This window comes from Petromyzon marinus, chromosome 52, assembly GCF_048934315.1.
Source record: "Petromyzon marinus isolate PM22_M1 ecotype Great Lakes invasive population chromosome 52, UKy_Petmar_22M1.pri1.0, whole genome shotgun sequence".
NCBI lineage: Eukaryota > Metazoa > Chordata > Hyperoartia > Petromyzontiformes > Petromyzontidae > Petromyzon > Petromyzon marinus.
Window position 1 is genome coordinate 12895835 of NC_133718.1, and position 20478 is coordinate 12916312.

General features: G+C 48.0%; 1 protein-coding gene across 1 annotated transcript in view; it reads left to right on the plus strand.

The window, feature by feature from the left end:
- The first annotated feature begins 4008 nt into the window (after positions 1-4008).
- The window catches only part of LOC116953489 (synaptotagmin-11-like), a 43356-nt gene continuing 26886 nt past the window's right edge, over positions 4009-20478 (plus strand). Inside the window, exons 1-2 of the mRNA XM_032973740.2 lie at positions 4009-4735; positions 17151-17911. Of these exons, the coding sequence (XP_032829631.1) occupies positions 4702-4735; positions 17151-17911 (795 nt within the window). The 5' untranslated portion in view covers positions 4009-4701. The remainder of the gene's footprint in view (positions 4736-17150; positions 17912-20478) is intronic.

Below are 20478 nucleotides of genomic sequence, written 5' to 3' on the forward strand. Positions count from 1 at the left end.
AATAACAATTACAAACAAAAGCCAGCCATGTGATTCAACAGGAGAGCAAGCGACTCACATTCAGATTGTTGCGAGTTCTGTTTGGGAGTGGGAGTCAGACTCAGTGGAACTCACCCCATCATCCTTCTGGGGACGATAAAATACATTCCACTTTGAGGGGAGCAGGGGAAAACAACAGTGCTTGTCCTATGGAGAGACTCACCCTTGCCATAGGAATGTAGAATTGACAGCACTGAACTCGGGGCCGTAATAAACCAGGGAGATGAGCACCAATGCTTCAATGCTCACCGGAGCAGGGAATTGCTTCGTCTCGTCTCGATGGCACTCCCAGCCCAAACTTCTTTCGATTGGCGGTGCCAAAAACGGCGGACTCTTGACGGCACGTCACCTCTAAATGTGCACGCAAAGTCACGGCAAAGCGAGTCGTGCTGCTGCTGCGCGTCTCTTCGTGATGAACTGCGTCACCGCGCCCGGCCCCCGAGATAATACAGCGGGGCGCGCGTGGCTCGTGGCTCGGTGAGTGATGCACGGCCGCGAGAATGTTAATTAGCGACTTTGTCACCTTCAGTGGCGGCGTTCGAACGGGAGAGGGGGCGGCGAGGGGGAAGGGGGGACATTCCGATGCGTGGAATGCGCCGCTTCCGTGCACAACAGCGCTCGTTGTCACTTCAGGGTTCAGAGTAACAAAGCACCACGCAGGCATCATGGATGAATGTGTTTATGTTTTTAACCCGGTGATGACATCCAGTTGGTTCAGCAATCGCTCAGTCGTGTTTCGACCACCCCCAAAGGAAGTGTTAGTCACGGCAGTTGTTTGACCATACTTCACCACGCCGGTTAGTGTGGGTTGGTGAGAAGAGAGAGAAGGGGGGGGGGGGTCAGACCAGTTTAGATGTCACTCGCCACTGTTGTTAGCCACTGATGGGTATCGAACTCTGGTGTCTCATCATCATCATAAGTTGCGATCGGTCCACTGCTGGATGAAGGCCTGCGCATGCCGCTGCCACCAACGTCGCACGATCTTTCGATGTAACAATCCATCCAGCAGTACGCGTTCTGTCCCTCGACTGCCGCTCCGTCATTGTGTTTGGCCATCGACCATCGTCCCCTTGTGGCCGTGACGCGTCCTGCCCAAGCCCATTAACCTGCGCGTGCTATCCATGCGCGTATTCCTCTCTGTCTCTCGGTGTAATCATCGCACAGTGTTCTACACAACCACTGCGTGGACCCCTTTCACAATTCAATACACTGTCGAGATTCGGAGGCGTGGTGGTGGTTGAGGGGGGTGCAATTCGATTCAGGAATCAATTATTTTAAATACGTTGTGGTGAGTTTAGCAGCCACGAGTGGCTGGAAGCAACACTCACGTGCAATATGTATGGATACACATACATCGAAATCATAATCTTCATTTATACCGGAGGAATCCGATGAGCTATTAAGCTCTTTTTCACAGATGTCCTGTAGGGGCGGGTTAGCACGTGATGAGAACCACTCCGAAAACACGACAGGAGTGCAGACTTTAGGGAAAGTAACAAAGCACTTTAAAAATATACAAATAAACTAAACAACATTTTTTTCAGGTAAAGTCCACTGAGCTACAGTTACTATTTAGAAGCGTCCTGGCCACAAATCATAGCTCAACGAAGTGTCTTAACAATGTGGAAATGTATAGCAGCCAAATCCAAAGCATCTAAATAATCTAAATAAATAAAACGCACGTGACGACTTAATACAATTCGTTCCACTCGAAGCATTACCGCAATGCAGTAACGTCGTAAGCAAACAGTAGTGCACAGTGCGGTCAAATTATACTTATATTTTAAATATGGGGCACTCACCTGAGTAGGCTGCGTAATGTCCTCTTATTATTTAATAAGCAATAACTACCATTGATGCGGGCTGCTGCCGTGCGGTCACGTGCGGCGGAGATGAGCAGTAATTGTGCTACGAGTCCTCCTGCCCCTGCAAACACTCCGCCGATGGAGGTTTGATTTATAGCCATAATTACTTTTCTGCTATTACGCCCCACTTTTACCGGTTCGTGTGGAAATATCAACCCACTGTTTTCAATGATGTGTGGTATATATTTATTTGTGTTTATACAGCCAGGCCTTTTAATTGATATCATATAACAAAGAGTTATTCACTCAATGGGATGGCGCTGCCACAGCGGTGTAATGGTTTGCGCGTTGGACTTGCATCCCCAGAAGTGTCACCGGCTCGACTCCATGTCCCGGCGCACCCACCCAGCCAATGCCGGGTTATCCCAGCAGCAAAAGTAGCTACACATATGTAGTAGCTACACATATGTAGTAGCTACACATACGTAGTAGCTACACATATGTAGTAGCTACACATATGTAGTAGCTACTACATATGTAGTAGCTACACACATGTAGCTACGGGCCCCGCACTTTCAAGGACCCCGCGCTAAATGTTTTCAAGCTATCAATTCCGTTTCAGTGATTCTGCACTTGCTATATTACTATAGGACTCTACTACCTTCAACTTTTATGAACGACTGGGTGTTTAAGGTTAGCCATTTGCATTTTCTGTCTGGATAGCAAATGAAAAAATAAAATTGCTTTACTATGCAAGTTTAAAATTTGTGTTTTACTATTTAAGTATATTTCTTTATTTAGGGCTCCTTTATAACATCTGCTACAGGCCTCGCACGAGGTTTATCCGGCACTGCACCCAGCAGTATAAATTGGTGCACCACACTTCAGTCGGTCTGCAGATCGCGCGCGCTGGGGTAAAGTGTGGGTACTGCCTCATCTTGAGAGACGTGTGCCCAACATGGAGGGAGTTTGGTCAATGCCCGTACAAGGGGCTCTGTTGAGCTCCCTCTGGGGGTGAACCTTCTGCCAGCGGTGGTGTGAACAATAATATTGCAGGGCTGCGCCTTTATCCTGCACCTTTTGCGTTATTTAGGATGAATATCGATGCACGGGTGCCTCCCGCTAAGGAGGGGAGGGCCAACGGGGTTGGAATGCGATCGCATCTCCAATTAGCACGGTTGACAATGTATAGTGCGAAAGAAGTTCATACAATGCGCGTAGCGGTGGTGTCACTCGGGCATTGGTGCTCGACTAACTTTGCGCCTATTTTAAGAGCCGATGCGATGTTCAAAGTTAACAGTGTCAACAACGGCAGCGGCGCGGCGCACCTAGCGGGGAATTCAAATTCGGGCCGCCTCGGCACGATGCTGCGTCCTCGACAAAAATGATTCATGCCAGCTTTTGGCTCATTTATCAAAAAAAATCACATTACGTCCAAAAACAAGAGGAATATTCGCACACTCTCAGCTTATAAATAATGCATTGGCTCTGAGTGATGGCCACACCTGGCTGAGAGGAGCGCGAGGTTCGGGATGTCCCTCTGTGAATACTTTCCCAAGTGATGGACAGGTCTCTGCGTGGCAGCCAGAAAACTATGTTGGTTCTGCGATATTCAATTATTATTTCAACCTTCCTTTTTTAATGATTGCTTGAAATACAATAAATATTCACAGTGATGTTTGTAATTTAGCTAAAATGTATGGAAATGCAATTACATTTTAAATAAGAAGCCCTTATTGTTTCAGACGATTGCTCTGATTCTATTTGCTGTCATGAATCCATTCAAGAACAAATATTATTCAATATCTGGTGATTACATTTTGATGATTGTACTGTATTTCCTTTATGTTATTATAAGATAGAAAATTATGAGGTTTTTTAATGAAATGCATGTTCCTGCATAGGAGATGCTAACTCCAGCTCCTTTGGGTTACATGGAATAACAAATAAACAAAAAACAATGAGAGGCCAGGCAGCTCAATCGTGGAGCTAGGGGCTTGCAAGCGGATGGTTACCGGTTTAAATCATCCCGTTGTGGGGTGAGACTCGTCCCGTCAGCACTCCCGGGTGGGTACCACATGTCAGCAGTGGCTGGCCTGTGCATAGACTCGCCCCCTGCCATAGCAATGTGGATTTTTATTTAATTTTACCAGGTAAGACCCACTGAGCTATATAGATATTTCCAGAGGCGACCTGGCCACAAATCATAGCTGAACGTAGTGGCTTGTGTGGAAATGTATAGCAGCCAAATACACTAAACGCGTGACGTTGATTCTAAATTTGGAGGGAAAACCCGGAGGACCACCGAGAAAAATCCACGCGACCACGGGGAGAACATTGAAACTCCACAAATTATAGCAGGCGTCAGGGTCAGGCTCGAACCCCCGACCTCCCTGTATACCAGGCGAGGGGGATAACACCTCGCCACCGCGACGCCCCACCAGCTTGGCTGTGCAGGGCTGTAAACGGAAGATGAATGCTGATTTGAGCACGAATTCACTTAAATTAAATAACGAACAAATATGTCATGCTTGAACAAGTAAACAGATAAAAAACAGCAAGTGCCATTTTTTTTAAATAATAAAAATGCTAGAAAAAAGAATAATCCGAGAGAGATGTGTCGACAGCATCGACCCCCCCGACCCCCCACACTCCTTCAGTGACGTCACGTTGTAAAGAGGCGGCCTCTCGGCACGGCGAGACCAGAAGGGATCGCGGGAGTGGTGGGGGAGCGCTGGGCGGGCGTGACGCTGGGAGCGAGCGGGCATCGCCAGCGCTGACGCCGACGCCGCAGCAGCAGCAGCGCACGCCGTTCGGGAGCTGTGCAGCGGATTCGGACGCCCGTCTTGTCTCAGCCATGGCTGTCATTCCGCTGGCATCTTCCGTCTTCGGTAAGAAGGAGGTATCTCTGTGTGAGTGTGTTTGGGTGGCTGTCGTGTGGGTGCACACTTTTATCTTTTAATTCTTGCTGATGTTCCGAGTGCAACATTGTGGAGCTTGCTGTGGGTGTAATTTTTTTCCAGGAGGTCTCGGTGTCGTGTGTGTGGAGATGCTGCTCGCTAACGGAACATGCCCCAAGAGTCTATTTAAAGCTATACGGGGAATATTTGTCTATTCGCGTGTGTGGAGTAGTCGTGTAGTGGTTAGCGCGCTGCGCTCTCCAAACCCGGTGACTCGAGTTCGATTCGCGCTCACGGCCCACATCAGTGACGATTATCTGAACCAATTCTGGACCTCCTCTAGCTCGACTCGGCCAAAAATGAGTACCTCGTGCGCTGCATAAACTTCAACATTGGGGAGACAATGCGGCCACCCACCTCCTCGAGTGCCGTCCCGGTCTGCAGAGGTGCTCGCTAAGAGCACTTGCCCCAACAGTCTGTTAACGCTATCGGGGAGCCTTGCGTCTGTGTTGTGCGCGCCAGTGTTTTTCATGCGGCCTAATAATAATAAAGGTTTTTGGGTTAGATCGCCTTATTATAAATGTGTCGCAACCCTGGAAAATCGCCCGAAGATGCTGGATGTAATTACCAGCGAAACCGTCGTACTACTCATTCTAAATATTGTGGATTCGCTCTTCAAACACACCGGTGGGCTGAAGAAGTTACTAATTGGCATTTTATTAACGTTACACATTTTTTTACTGATTGGCCGTGTCGGGTGGTGGAGGGTGGCGACACATCTATAATAACGCGATCTAAGCCAAAAACCTTTATTATGAACGGTCTAACAATGGCATTTGGTCTAATTGAGTGTATGTATAATGAATACATTGAAATTGAATGTGTGTAGAATGAATTCTAATTAGTCTGTATAATTAATTAATTCTAATTGAATGTGTGTAGAATGAATTCATTTTAATTGCGTGTGTGTTTAATGAATGAATTATAATTGAATGTGTATAATGAATGAATTCTAATTGAGTGTATAATGAATTAATTCTAATTTAATGTATAATGAATTAATGATACTGAATGTTTGTATAATGAATGAATTCTAATTGAGTCTATATAATGAATGAATGAATTATAATTGAGTCTGTGTTTAATGAATGAATGTGCACGACTACAAGTGTTTAATGTGTGCAGTTTTAATACATATTTGATGCACATCAAGCACGTGCTATCCTGCATAGCTTGTAAATGTGTGTGCGTTTAATATTGGAACCGGTCCGGGGCCTCTTCTAGATCTACTTGGTCTGAAATGAGTAACCTGGTTGCCCTGTGTAAACATTAGTACTGGGGAGACAAAGGCGGTCGGGCGTGGTGTTGACCACCCACCTCCTCGTGGGCCGTGCCGGCCTCTGAGCTCTTGCCCCGACAGTCGATTACCGGCTGTACGGGGGATTTGTGGAATGCATTGGCAAGACTCATTTACGGAGGTGTGAAGGGAATTCTATTGCAGTTCGCTCCCTCCTCGGTGATGAGATTTGTGCCGGGACATGTGTTGCGCAACACTCGCTCGAGTCTGCGCGGTCGCCCAGAGGAACTGGATGGCAAGTGACAAACTTAGCCCAGCGAAACACACCGTCGGCAAATTTGTGTCTATGTTGAACTTCTTTCGCACCGTCCATAGCCAACCGGCAATAAGTAGTCAGTCATAGATTCAAGCGGTATACAGTATTCCTACTCAGAGCCAGTGGTGGAGAGCCAGTGGTGAGAATTCCACATTCCTATGGCAGGGGGGAAATCGTTACATAGAACAACCAACGCTGGGGCTTCACCGTAAAGTAGTACTCGTTTTAGCGACCCGGGAAGGATGCGAAGGCAGAATCGCTCCCGCTCGCTCTAGCGCAAAGTGCATCGATCGGGACCACAATATGTATTTAATACTCCGAAGATTTAATTCTGGCTCATGCTATGGTGTAATGATTTACTGCTTGTGCAATTTACGCCGATATAATTAATAGAAGAAAAACACCTGCCCCCAGATGCTCTGCGTGCGTTGAAGGCTCCTCCCAGTCCCGGGGGAGTAACGAGGGGATGATCCCGAGTGGCAGCGCACGGACAGCGACGCTCACGCGAGCGAGAGCAGTCGACTCCCGGTGAAGCGAAGCCTCCTCCCGCCGACAGTGGCACAAGCTCAGCACGGACCACCACCTCCGTTTGGGTGTGACGGTGGCGAGATGTTAATTACCTCGCCTGGTATACAGGAGATCGTGGGTTCCATCCCCACCCTGTATATTTGGAGTTTGAGTGTTTTTCTCTCCGTGGTCACGTGGATTTTTCTCCGGGTCCTCCGGTTTTTTTCCCTCCACATTGAGAATCGACATCACGCTTTAGGGTATTTGGCTGCTATAAATTCGCACGTGATAAGCCACTTCGTTGAGTTATCATTTGTGGCCAGGTCGCTTATGAAAAAGAGTAATACAGCTCAGTGTGCCTTACCTGCTAAAATAGAATAATACAAAAGCTGCGGCTGGATATGCGGAGAGAGTGGCTTTGGGGAGTGGCGGTGCATGGGTTAGCACAGCGTGCGCAAAACCAACCCGGCCACCTGGGGTCCACTCGGGGCTTCGGCTAACACAAGTGGTGATTATCTGTACCGGTTCTGGGTCTCCCCCGAAGGTTGACGTAGCCTTAAGTGAGTTCCTTGTTGCAGTGCGTCAACATCGCCACTGGTGGGACGAAAGCGGCCCGCCGTGGGGCTGGCCTTTGCGTGATGTGATGGTTTTCATAGGTGCTTCGCTATCAGCACTTGCCCCAAAAAGCTATATGGGGCGTATTGCCTTTGTTTGTAGGTTTCAAACTCCGTCCCTCCTGTTGCATATTCCCAACTAATTTCAGTTCCTTTGCAAGTATGTCACTCGCAGTTGGCTTTCAGTCTTACAACGCTCATAGTATTATGATTCTGGTATGTTGATGAAAAAAAATGTATTTTAAATCGTCATGTGTTGCCTATAATCAGTGCTTACAGAATGTGCCGAGCACATCAAATCTTGGGAGCTAAGCAGGGTAGGGCCTGAATAGTGCTTGGATCGGCGAGTTCCACCATGGGACCACCAGGTTGTTGTTGTTATTGTTTGTTGTTGTTGTCGTTATCGGCTTCTGCGTTCCGGGCTACATTGTGGACAACAGAAGGCATTACAGCAATTTCCATAATTATACTGTACTATGCCCCATATCTTTGTTCCCTGCCTTCACCCGACCACACAGAGCAGAGCGGTGAAGTTTGGGAGGCCTTTCCCTCGTAATGTATTGACAAAAGGGCTCGACATTGTAGGTGTACATTGAGCATGTCCACATAGCGCACTCTGATGTGCCCTGTTGGTTGGCAAGCAAGTTGGGCGGGCAACAAATAAAGATGAAGAAGTCTCACTGGGATTCCATCATCATCATCTTCAGCCATGATCAATCCGCTGCTGGATGAGGACTCCCCAAGTCTGTGTTGCCATCTCTCAAGATCCGCGGGTGCAAGAATCCACCCAGCGAAGCGCCCTGCGGCGAGAGCCGATTTCGTCGCTCCATCTCCCGCAGTGGACGCGCCTCTCAAACACATTTACATTTTCGCTCAGAGTCGCCTTGCGACGAAAGACGCACTGGAGTGTGGCCAGATGGAGGCCGCACTGCTGGAAGCTCCCCACGAGGCACTGAGCGGCGTTCGCGCAATGTCACCTGAATGCGCGACCGTAGCAGCGGCTCGTTTGTGAATGTTACTTCTCGTATCTTATTTGTTTGTGAGTGTTACTTCTCCTATCTTATTTGTTTGCCCTGGCACGGCTCCGTCTGCTCCCTTCGACGCATCGCCCGCTCAGCTTTGTCGCCGCTGAATTCTGTGTGAGCCTTGCGCTTCCTAAATTAGACATCCTCACACCCCACCGCGGAAGGCCTCTACATATTTCAGAATCTTGATTTAGACCGCAGGAGGATTCGATGAGCTATGAAGCTCTTTTTCACAGGTGTACAGTATGGGTGGGTCAGCAAGTTATATATTTGCCGATCGCCTTCATCAAAATGCATATTCGTGACAACACGATCACGCACCTGATGATTGATAAACTCAAGCTTTAGGCTGCTGATTGAACTTACCAACGAGACGTTTTTCAGGTGTGTGTGTGTCCCACACGGCACAGAAAGCAGTGATTTAAATTAAAATATTTTTTAGGTGGTGCCTCATAGCAAGAAATTCCTGGGTTCAATGCCAAATCGAGCACCTTTTTGAGTGGAGTTTTATGTTCTCCGCCTGTTCTGCATGGGCTTCCTCGGGGATCTCTGCTTTTATTTCATGAGCTAAAACAATACAATAAGTGACATCTGGTGAAAAGTGATTAGCAAATTATTGGGTTTGGATCACAAACGACAGCAGACGCATTGCCCCCCACTTAGACAACTTTGCAGGACCCTCCTGAAAAGAGCCTTGTCACTCGATTAGGCTTTCCTGGGTAAACTAGATTAACAATACATCGTAAATATCTTGTGTATTTATGGGTGCACCTGTGTGCCCCGTGTGACGCAGAGAGCGCAGATTCAAGTTAATGCCCCACGTGCCAAGTCACATGGGGCCGTGTTTAGCAATCAGCGGGCGTGTGCGGCGTGTATCAAGTTGTATCATGTCTGAATAGGACAGATGGACCCTGGTGGACCGACTGCAAGGGCTTGAGTCAGGGCGCTGTGGCGGCGAGATGTTATCTCCCTCGCCTGTATACAGGAGGTCGAGGATTCGATGCAGGCCCTGATGTCTGCTGTATAATTGGAGTTTAAATGTTTATTTCCCGGTAGTTGCGTGGTTTTTTCTCCAGGTCCTCCGGTTTTTCCCCCCTCCACATTTAAAATCAACATGCGTTTAGGGGATTTGACTGATATAAATTTCCACACGATAAACCACTTTGTTGCGCAATCATTTGTGATAGCCAGTTCGCTTCTGAAAAAGAGCTATATGGGTCGTACCTGGTAATTAAAACAAGTTTTAGATTAGTTTAGCATCCATGGAGTGAAGTGCACAGCAAACAACTCCCTCGTCCCAAAACTCGCAGCTTCCCGCTGCTGTTGTGATCTGGAAAAATTCCTACGTTAACGTTGTTTAAAATGTCTCGTGTGTAGGCCGCAAGCAAGTCGATAGCCGCGAGTATCCTGCATTGACTCAGAAGGACCACAGAATATCTGCACGGTTTAATTCCCAGCGCCGTTGTTGGTGATAGATTAGTGCATCTGCAACTCTTCTCGTGTCCAAGGCGGTTACCTACGAGGGTCTTGTTGTCGCCAGAGTTGTTGCTATGCGTATGATTAGTCGGTAGCAAAAATACACAATTTTAAAGAATCACACTCAACCTAAACAACTCCATATCGTGTCATCGAGCTCCTTGTGCAAGAGGAATCGTGTAGTGAATACTGGCTGTGAAGTGTGTGTATGTAGAACTTCTTTCGCGCCTTACATAGCCAACTGTGTTAATTGGAGGTGCGGGGGAAGGACAGAAACTGAACATGAAAAGAGTTCAAAATGAATTCGTTTTATATTTAGGTTGATAAGTGCATTTCTCCAGTGGCTTCCCAATATCAGAAAGAAGAGCATTCCAGACGGCCGCAGAAGCGCATTTGAAAGCGCGTGATGCAGTGGCCGTCTTTGTTCGATGGCTAGCAGCCAAAATCCACCGCAAGGATGCACCTGAAGATATATTAACTGGAGATTATTTCATTCTTTAAGACCAACACCCCTGCAGATGCATTTAATAGTGAGTCTCAAGACTCCTTTTCAGGAGGGTCGTGCTATGCTGGGATGTTTGTCCGGTTCCGTTGTTCGTTAGACTTTGGCTTCGCATCGGAGGGAACCGTAGAATCCGGACACAACCACTACACAAGGTCAGTGGTGACACTGAAAGCTCCACACAGAGGGAAATAAAAATCCATTTGCTGCATTGCAACATTATGGCCACCGTGCAGCCCAAGGCTATAAACATGTGCTATTGCCATGCAGTCTCCCATCCAAGTACTGACCAGGTTCAAACCCTGCTTCGCTTCTTTCAAGAAGCGATGAGATGAGATCCCGTGTCGTAAAACCGGCAGCTCGCCAGTGTTGATTAAAGCAAGGTTGACTCTGCTGATGAGGCACTGTGTGTCGAAACCGGTCTAGACTTTGCTGGTCTTGAAACAATGCTGCTGTAATTATGCACTCCAAGAAGGCCATGTGGCTGATGGGTTGTGTAGGATTTTTTTTTGTCTGTGGAGAGAGACGGCTTTGTGAAGGAGACGAATTTTCTGCTCATTTATATTAATTTCGTTTACAGGTTGGTAGATGATGGTCACCAATTGTTATAAAAAGTCAATGGTGGCAGCCCTGCAATTGCTTGCTCACGTCACTGTTGGCAAAATCTCCCTCCCCTGCGGGGAACTCAAGAGCGCCTTTCTCGTGGGTATTGGGACGTACCCACACTTTACCCCACCGCCACACGTGACTTACCGATCAACTAACTGCGGTTGTTACTTATTTATACTCCTGGCTGAACAGAGGTGACGGGCTGATTTAAGGAACTTGTCCGTCACTTCAACTGCCATGCTGGCGACCTCGTGATCGCAAGCGCAGGGTGCTGCCCATGTACAGATGACACCAGCGGGGCAGCACTGTCCCAGCATTGCCACGGGTGTCGTAATGTTCGAGCTGCAGACGTCTTATTTATTGTGTAAATTATCGACGTAAAAGAAACAGGGTAAACCGAAATCAGATTAAAGTCGCGATGGTGCGGGTGTTCCATTTATCTCTCGGGAAAGGGCAATGAGATATCAGTTTAATCTGCAGACACACCCAAATTTCGTTTTGAGTTCCAAAAAAATGATTGATATATTGTATGAACTTCCACCAATGTTAACATTTTATCAATAGCAGTGGGAACTGTCTTCTTCGTACATGGGGGGGGGGGGGGGGGGGTGGGGGGCACTGTTCGAATTACCCTTCTACCCCATCAGACGACTAACATTCAAAACAAAAGACCGCCGCCGACATGCGTCAGCGACGATTTTGTGAACTACTAAAATAATTCATGCTGGACAGCAGGCTAAAGTAAATATATACTGCGCTTTATATAGCTGATCTCTTCTGTCTGGTGAACCCCACCGTGGAGATGCGGCGCGCGTAACAACAATATCTGGAAAACCAACAACAAATATTTAACAAGCATGACTGTACTGCTGATGAGACCCCAAAGGTGGAGAGTGGTCCAGTGGTTGTTTGTTGAATCAGAGACTGCTGGTTGGCATGAGAGCAAAGTGACGATGTGTCATTACAATACAGCTTTCGCACACTTTCAATCTGGAGATACAGAATGATGATCATTGGCCTTTGAACAAATTGCTCGGATTCCACTTAATCCTGTCAACATCTCGGAAGCTAAGCAGACTTGAGCCTAGATGGTGCTTGGAAGGGTGACCACCACCCATAGCGGGCATATGCAGCAATATCAGTTGTTGCACTGCACTTCTATGCTCCTACATCTATTCGCCACCCACTTTCACCCACCCGCAATGACCCAGCGTGGTGAAGTATGGTCAAATTACCCAGGAACGACCTGCATGGCGCTGTGAGGCCTTCATTGAGCAGTGGATTGACAAAGGGCCGTAAATTTATATCGTTATAAGTGTTAAAGTGTTATATCACCACAACCATAAATGCCAACCATGATGAGTAACTTTGTTGATGGGTAACCAACCAGAAGAACAACACTAACCACCAACAATTTCTAACATTTTATCTGAAGGCATATTAAATAACTAAATAAGCTAATCACAATTTAGCATTACAAATTTTCATTTGGGGGTGATCATATCCCCTTCCCCGAAAGATCACGCTTTTCTGTTATCAGCGAAAAAACATTGATTGCATTGTTATTATTATTAATACAGCACCCTATTTGAAAAGGTTGACATTGCTGGACCGTGTGGTGAAATGTTCAATACCTCGCCTGGTACAAAGGGGGTCGTGGGGTTGATCCCGACCTGCTGTATATTTGGAGTTTGCGTGTCTCCCTCCTCGTGGTCGCTTGGATTTTTCTCCGGGTCCTCCGGTTTTTCGCTCCAAATTTAGAATCAACATCACACGTTTAGAGTATTTCGCTGCTATAGATTTCCACGTGACAATAAGCCACTTCGTTAGCTCTCATATATGTTCAGGTCGCTTCTGAAAAAGAGATACATAGCTCAGTGGACCTTACCTGGTAAATAAAAAAAATGTTTAGTTTTAGTTTTAAATGTCTAAACCCGCCCCTACAGGAAGAGCCGCATTGAGTTTCAAGATTTTGTTTTCAGGAGGGTCCTGAATTGGTATCTTCGGCCAGCCCTGTTATTAGTGAGTCGTTCTGCCTGTGGGAGGAACCCACGGTACCTGGAGAAACCCGACTCAAAGGAGGAGATCAAACAGGGAGGCCTCTGAATAAACGTATTGGGGAAACCCGTTTTTCTGTGCTGCCATCTCCTGGCCACACTACACTCAAGCGGGTTTGAGAGATTCACAAAACTCTGTGATGGTACAACACGCAACAAGGTCTGCTCATTAATACCATTCACAACCCCTGGCTCCTATAACCCTGCATCTAAAACGTCATTGCCGACGCTAACGATGCTTCGCCCAAGTCTTTACCTCACCACTATCCCGGAGGTCGCGAGCTGGCTCAGAGGTCAGAACTCTGGGTCAGCGTCGCTGAGATCCTGAATTTGAACCCAGGCTGCCGCCCGTGATTGTCGCAATTGTCAGTGTGGTGAGTTGATGGTCTCAGCTCAGGCACCAACGGCAGCACCACCACCTAAAAACACCCCCCCCCCCCTTCCTCATCAATTGTGTCCGGTACATGTTTTTGTTAGGTTTCAGCACTGAGAAATAAAAAAAATAATAGCAGCTTGACTGCCGTGTGATGAAAACGTTTCCACCCGCGAAGTATGGATAAGAGATAACTTAAAGAGATTTCAGAAGTAGTTATATAATGGTTTATTCTGAGTGCCGTTCTCTTCTACACGGATTGGCACACTGCTCCTCCGCGACAGTCCCACGGGTTGACGCAGACAGGAAAAGGAGAGATCACATTTGGCGAAGGAGGGGGGGTTAAAAAGCACACAAAATAACAATGAAGCCATTATTCCCTAAGCTTATCACTGACAACATTAACCTGAACTTTAACCCTAAACTCTCGTTTCCTCCACTCGATTCCTACCCCGACGGCAGAGGAGCGCGAGGCGGAGGTGTCGCTCACGCGGAGCCGTGCGTCGGCGAGGGGCTTGGCGCGTGCCACGTTATTTCGACAGCCGCCCGTCCATGGCCAAACTTAGATTGGAAACCATTAGCGGACATAGTTCTGGCAGGCGTGATACATCTGGCAGTAAAATCCCTGCATCTGAGTAATGAATAAAGTTCACAAATATAACCAAGAGGTTTTTTGTTCTTGCTGCAGTTTATTTTCCTTTGCTTATCTCGCACAGACAACTAGCCTCACGCATTTAGATTTTGCCAATACATATTTATGGAAGTGTATCTGTGTGAACGCTTGGGAGAAAAACATACAATAGGAGACTATATATTCTATAGTCACAGTGACTGCCGTGTGGAATGTTGATAGCGTCTTGCGATGTGTGACGTGATACTTGATTAATGATTTTGCATTATTTGCAGATGCTTCGCGTAATGGATCTACCCCCCTCCCTTCTCTCCGCATCTTTACTTAATGAGCCACAATAATATTTACTAGCCCCGGGTGACACTTCAAAACGTTAAATTGGATACGAAAAAAAAGTACAAAGTGGAAGCGAAGAAGATTGATTTCTTTACGATCTTTTTGTTATTTTTAATTTCAATATCAATTACGAGCAGGCGGGAGGAATGTTTGTGGATTTCTAATGGATGATTGGTGCCCCAGTAAACATTGTTATTCTATTCGGTCTCTTTTACCAATAAATCAGTTGGGGGTTCTGTCCATTGGGACCCGAAGCAAAGATTATTTTTGAGACCCCTCCCTACCTCCCCCCCCCAACCCAATTTTTATAAACTCCCGGTGCGACAGCAGAAGAGATATTGACGAGAGATGGAGATGCAGCGAGATGTATTTAAAATCATCTAGATTGAAAACTAATCTCTTTAGAACTGCATTTGTGTTTAGTTTGTTGTTCTTCCCCCGTATCTTCGTTAGCACGGTTGGCAACGTTTGATTCGAAAGAAGTTCAACATACATACAGTCAGGGAAAAAAGTATTTGATCCCCTGCTGATTTTGTACGTTTGCCCACTGACAAAGAAATTATCAGGCTATAATTTTAATGGTAGGTTTATTTGAACAGTGAGAAATAGAATAACAACAACAAAATCCAGAAAAACGCATGTCAAAAATGTTATAAATTGATTTGCATTTTAATGAGGGAAATAAGTATTTGACCCCTCTGCAAAACATGACTTAGCGCTTGGTGGCAAAACCCTTGTTGGCAATCACAGAGGTCAGACGTTTCTTGTAGTTGGCCACCAGGTTTGCACACATCTCAGGAGGGATTTGTCCCACTCCTCTTTACAGATCTTCTCCAAGTCATTAAGGTTTCGAGGCTGACGTTTGGCAACTCTAACCTTCAGCTCCCTCCACAGATTTTCTATCGGATTAAGGTCTGGAGACTGGCTAGGCCACTCCAGGACCTTAATGTGCTTCTTCTTGAGCCACTCCTTTGTTGCCTTGGCCGTGTGTTTTGGGTCAGTGTCATGCTGTAAAACCCATCCACGACCCATTTTCAATGCCCTGGCTGAGGAAGGAGGTTCTCACCCAAAATTTGACGGTACATGGCCCCGTCCATCGTCCCTTTGATGCGGTGAAGTTGTCCTGTCCCCTTAGCAGAAAAGCACCCCCAAAGCCAAATGCTTCCACCTCCATGTTTGACGGTGGGGATGGTATTCTTGGGGTCATAGGCAGCATTCCTCCTCCTCAAAATACGGCGAGTTGAGATGATGCCAAAGAGCCCCATTTTGGTCTCATCTGACCACAAAACTTACACCCAGTTGTCCTCTGAATCATTCAGATGTTCATTGGCAAACTTCAGACGGGCATGTATATGCGCTTTCTTGATAAGGGGGACCTTGCGGGCGCTGCAGGATTTCAGTCCTTCATGGCGTAGTGTGTTACCAATTGTTTTCTTGGTGACTATGGTCCCAGCTGCCTTGAGATCATTGACAAAAACCTCCCGTGTAGTTCTGGGCTGATTCCTCACCGTTCTCATGATCATTGCAACTCCACGAGGTGAGATCTTGCATGGAGCCCCAGGCCGAGGGAGATTGACAGTTCTTTTGTGTTTCTTCCATTTGCAAATAATCGCACCAACTGTTGTCACCTTCTCACCAAGCTGCTTGGCAATGGTCTTGTAGCCCATTCCAGCCTTGTGTAGGTCTACAATCTTGTCCCTCACATCCTTGGAGAGCTCTTTGGTCTTGGCCATGGTGGAGAGTTTGGAATCTGATTGATTAATTGCTTCTGTGGACAGGTGTCTTTTATACAGGTAACAAGCTGAGATTAGGAGCACTCCCTTTAAGAGTGTGGTCCTAATCTCAGCTCGTTACCTGTATAAAAGACACCTGGGAGCCAGAAATCTTTCTGATTGAGAGGGGGTCAAATACTTTTTTCCCTCACTGTACATGTGTGCGAACGAGTCTTGAGATGAGTGAAGACCGAAACAGATGAGACAGAGATGTAGTAAGATATGAGAGATGCGGGCAAGAGAGAGAGAGAGATAGGGAGAAGAGTGAAGAGAGCTACACACAAGATTAGAATGAGAGAGATTAAATAGCTTGGGTGTTTGTTTATTACAATGTATGTTAATTATATATATATCTTAATTGGGATTTGAATTTGAGCCGACAATTTGCTGCACTATTTCTCTTAGAGTCGGGTGAGCCCTTGGGATATTTTGTGTACCCCCCGTAAGCTTTCTGCCTTTGCTTGTTTAACACCCAACAACTCTACACCACCCCCTCCTGTGCCCACCTCCTCCTGTGCCAACCCCCTCCCGTGTCCGCCCCTCCCGTGCCCACCTCCTCCTGTGCCCACCGCCTCCTGTGTCCACCTCCTCCTGTGCCCACCGCCTCCTGTGTCCACCTCCTCCTGTGTCCACCTCCTCCTGTGCTCACCGCCTCCCGTGCCCACTCCTCCCGTGCCCACCTCCTCCTGTGCCCACCCCCTCCCGTGCCCACCTCCTCCCGTGCCCACCGCCTCCCGTGCCCATCTCCTCCCGTGCCCACCTCCTCCCGTGCCCACCACTCTGTGCCCACCGCCTCCCGTGCCCACCTCCTCCCGTTCCCATCCTCTCCCGTGCCCACCACTCCGTGACCACCCCCTTCCGTGCCCACCGCCTCCCTGGGCCCGCGTGCAGCCGACACCCCCTCTGTGCTCTTCGGGGTGCTTGGCGTGCTGGCGCTGGTGCTCGCGCTGTCGCTCACCGCCTTCGTGTGGGTTTGCTGCCAACGCGCGCCGCCACCACCGCGGCGCTCCTTCTCCTCCTGCTCCTCGTCCTCCAGGGGCGCTCGCTCCCGCACCCCCTACCGCTTCGTGCACATGCTCAAGAGCGCCCACATCTATCCCGAGACGCTGGGCGAGCGCCGCCACCCGCTCGCCACCCTCAAGCCCCTGACGCAGCCCGTCGGCCGGTCCGGCGAGAGTCCCCGTCAAGGCCCCGCACAATCGCCCGATGCCGCCGCCGTCCCAGCGAAGGCGGTAGGCGCTCCGGTAGAGGCGCCGGAACTGGGGACGCTGTCGTTCTCGCTCCAGCACGACGAAAGGAAGGAAGCACTGCTTGTCCACGTCAAGGAGGCACGGGGCTTGCCTCCGGCCGACGAGCTAGCCGCCACCACCACCGACCCTTGCGTTAAGCTGCTGATCCTCCCCGAGCGGCGCTTCAGGGGGCAGACGCGGGTCCTGCGTGGCACTCGGGACCCGGTGTTCGATGAGACGTTCGCCTTCTACGGCCTGAGCGCCGTGCAGATGGAGGGCTCCGAGATCACTTTCGCCGTGCTTAGCTTTGGGCGGTTGTCCCGCGAGGAGGTGATTGGGGAGGTGACCGTGCCACTGGCAGGCATCGCCGCGGGGCCTGAGGTGGTCGCCTTCTGTCGCCACATCGTCCCACGTGGGATGCAGGTAACGAGACGGCCGCGAGTGCAGTTTGGAATCCTAATCTTTATTTAGCCTGGATAAATCCTATGAACCTCTTTTTCACAAATGGTCCAGCAGTTTTCACAGATGTCCGGTAGTTCATATCGACTCCCCGCTATTGCCCATGGGTCACTCCCCCCGCCATGCGCTGTCGGATTCGGCGGGGCCGGTTTTTATAGTGAGCAAGCACTGGCAGCGCCACACTGCCACCGTTGACAGAAGGGGCTTCCACTAGAGAGAGCCACTCCAAAGGGTGTTTTGGCCTTTTCCCCCACACTGTTATTGGACAGACGCGGTGGCGTGGAGTGAATTGAGAAACACCGTTTTTCGACTGCCACGCCGGGAGACTGAATTGAACCGGCGACCTCTGGATCCCAGGCCCAATGCGCCGACTTACACTGCAGCATGGCGACGCCTCGTAGCTGCGTTCATGTCAACGCGCAAGTTGCCTTAAAAAAACTGGACACTATTTTAAACTATTTTTAATTTAGCAGATAAGGCCTGCTGAGCTATATACCGCTTTTTTGAAAGTGAGATGACCACAAATGATAGCTCAACTAAGTGGCTATATCCCAGCCAAATACTCTAAACGCGTGATGTTGGTTCTAAATGTGAAGGGAAAACCTGGAGGACCCGGACAAAAATTGAGGCGACCACGGGGAGGACATGCAAACTCCAAACATACAGGTGTCAGGGTCAGGATCGAACCCACAACCTCTTGCATACCAGGCGAGGTAGTTAACATCTCCTAGCCAGCGTGGCGCCCAGCATGGTGCTCAGCTCCGCTGTTTCGCACCGTCCCGCCTCTCTCCGAGGAGTAAGAGGCAGTGCCTTCAATGTGGGCCGATTAGTGTTTAATTAAGATGCATTGAAAATGGTTCCATTTGCTCAGCTGCCTCATTGAAATGGGCACAGTAATTGATGGTGTAGAATATCTCACCAACGCACTACTGACTCATGCAACCCCAACGCGTTATAGGGGGGACAGTTGCTCCATATCATTGAAAAATGATACTGTACAACTCTGAGACTTATATAATCATTACTTTTTATATTTTTTTATTGAGTTTTCACCATTCTGCACTGACCAGATTGGTGAAGTATGGTGAAACAACCTTCACGGCCAACGTGGCATCGGAAGGCCTTTTCATATGAGCCACCAATGATGACCAGATCGCTCAGAACGTACCCGAGCTCACTGGATCTCAGAAGCTAAGCAGGTTGGAGCCTGGACAGCGCTTGGATGGGCGACTGGCGTCAATGAAAACAAGTCGTCGTTGTCATAGACTGCTGATGCTACTTCTGAGCTACATTGTAGGTAGTTCATAAAAATAAACAGTTGTACTGTACTGCGCGGTCAGGTCTATGCCCCCTCAGCTTTACCTGCACTAAACCAACCTGGTGAAGTAAGGTCAAGAAACGCCTACGGTTTGGAAAGACGCTCATCCAAGAGTGGATTGACTAAAGAGTTGTACATACATTACATTTTGACGTATGTCGTCTGTTTACATATTACTAAAATAGTCACCCTATTTCAGTTTCATGTTTCTGTCACGTCATTTGTATTTGCAGGCTCAAAACAATCTCCCTGCACCGACTAACTCTGCAGGGAATTGTATTGTTTAACGGTGATTTATGTTCAAGCACCATCTTTAGGTCTCCTTTGTGTTGACGCGGTTTTTTTTGTCCAGCTTTCTGTTGGCTTCATTGCCGTAAATTGGATTTTTTTGCTTTTGTCGCGTTGGCGAGACCCAGACCACTGTATAAAAATGAGATGCCTATCATGGCCTCTCCCGGCTCCAGAAAATCAACTGGAAATAAATCCAAATCGCACCGTACCTTGAATGAATGAGATCACAGTGGGGTGGCACTCGTATTGGCTATGGCAGACCAAGCAGCACTGTGGGTCACCCGCCTAGTTCACTCACACTGTTCAATAATCGAATTTGTAAAAGCGCCGAGTAAATCCAGCCCTTGACTCGAAGGTAATGATAACTACCTGCCCTTGGTATCGTGGGTTATTTTTGCTTTGCAATGCACATTTCAGACAATTCAAATGTGGAGTCACAACAATGGAAAATCGCTGAAGTATTTCCTCTTGTGTTTCCCGTTCACACATTGCATACGGTCTGCGCTCGCAGCGCAAACTGCAGTTGTGCGCACACACAAACGATGAAACATTGGCCCGCGGGGCACTTACCGCGCGCCCCACATACCCTGCGACCCGAGTTTGATTCTCGGTCACGGATAATGTCGGTGGTGAGTTCCATCAGAATAGATCCAGAATCAGAATATTTAGTTATACTGAAGATATCCGATGAGCTATGAAGTTCTTTTTCACAGATTCTGCCCTTTCCTACGCCCCTTCATCAACTCGAGCTGACGAGCGTGGTGAAGTATGGTTAAAAAAGAAACACCACTAGACCTTAATTCATTGGTGGATGGAGAATAACTGGAATTTATTATGTTTGATTCATCAATAAAACGCAAAATTTTCACGGGACGTGCCGCTGCTTTGCAAGAAATAGAGCTGCAATTTTTTTCTGTACTTT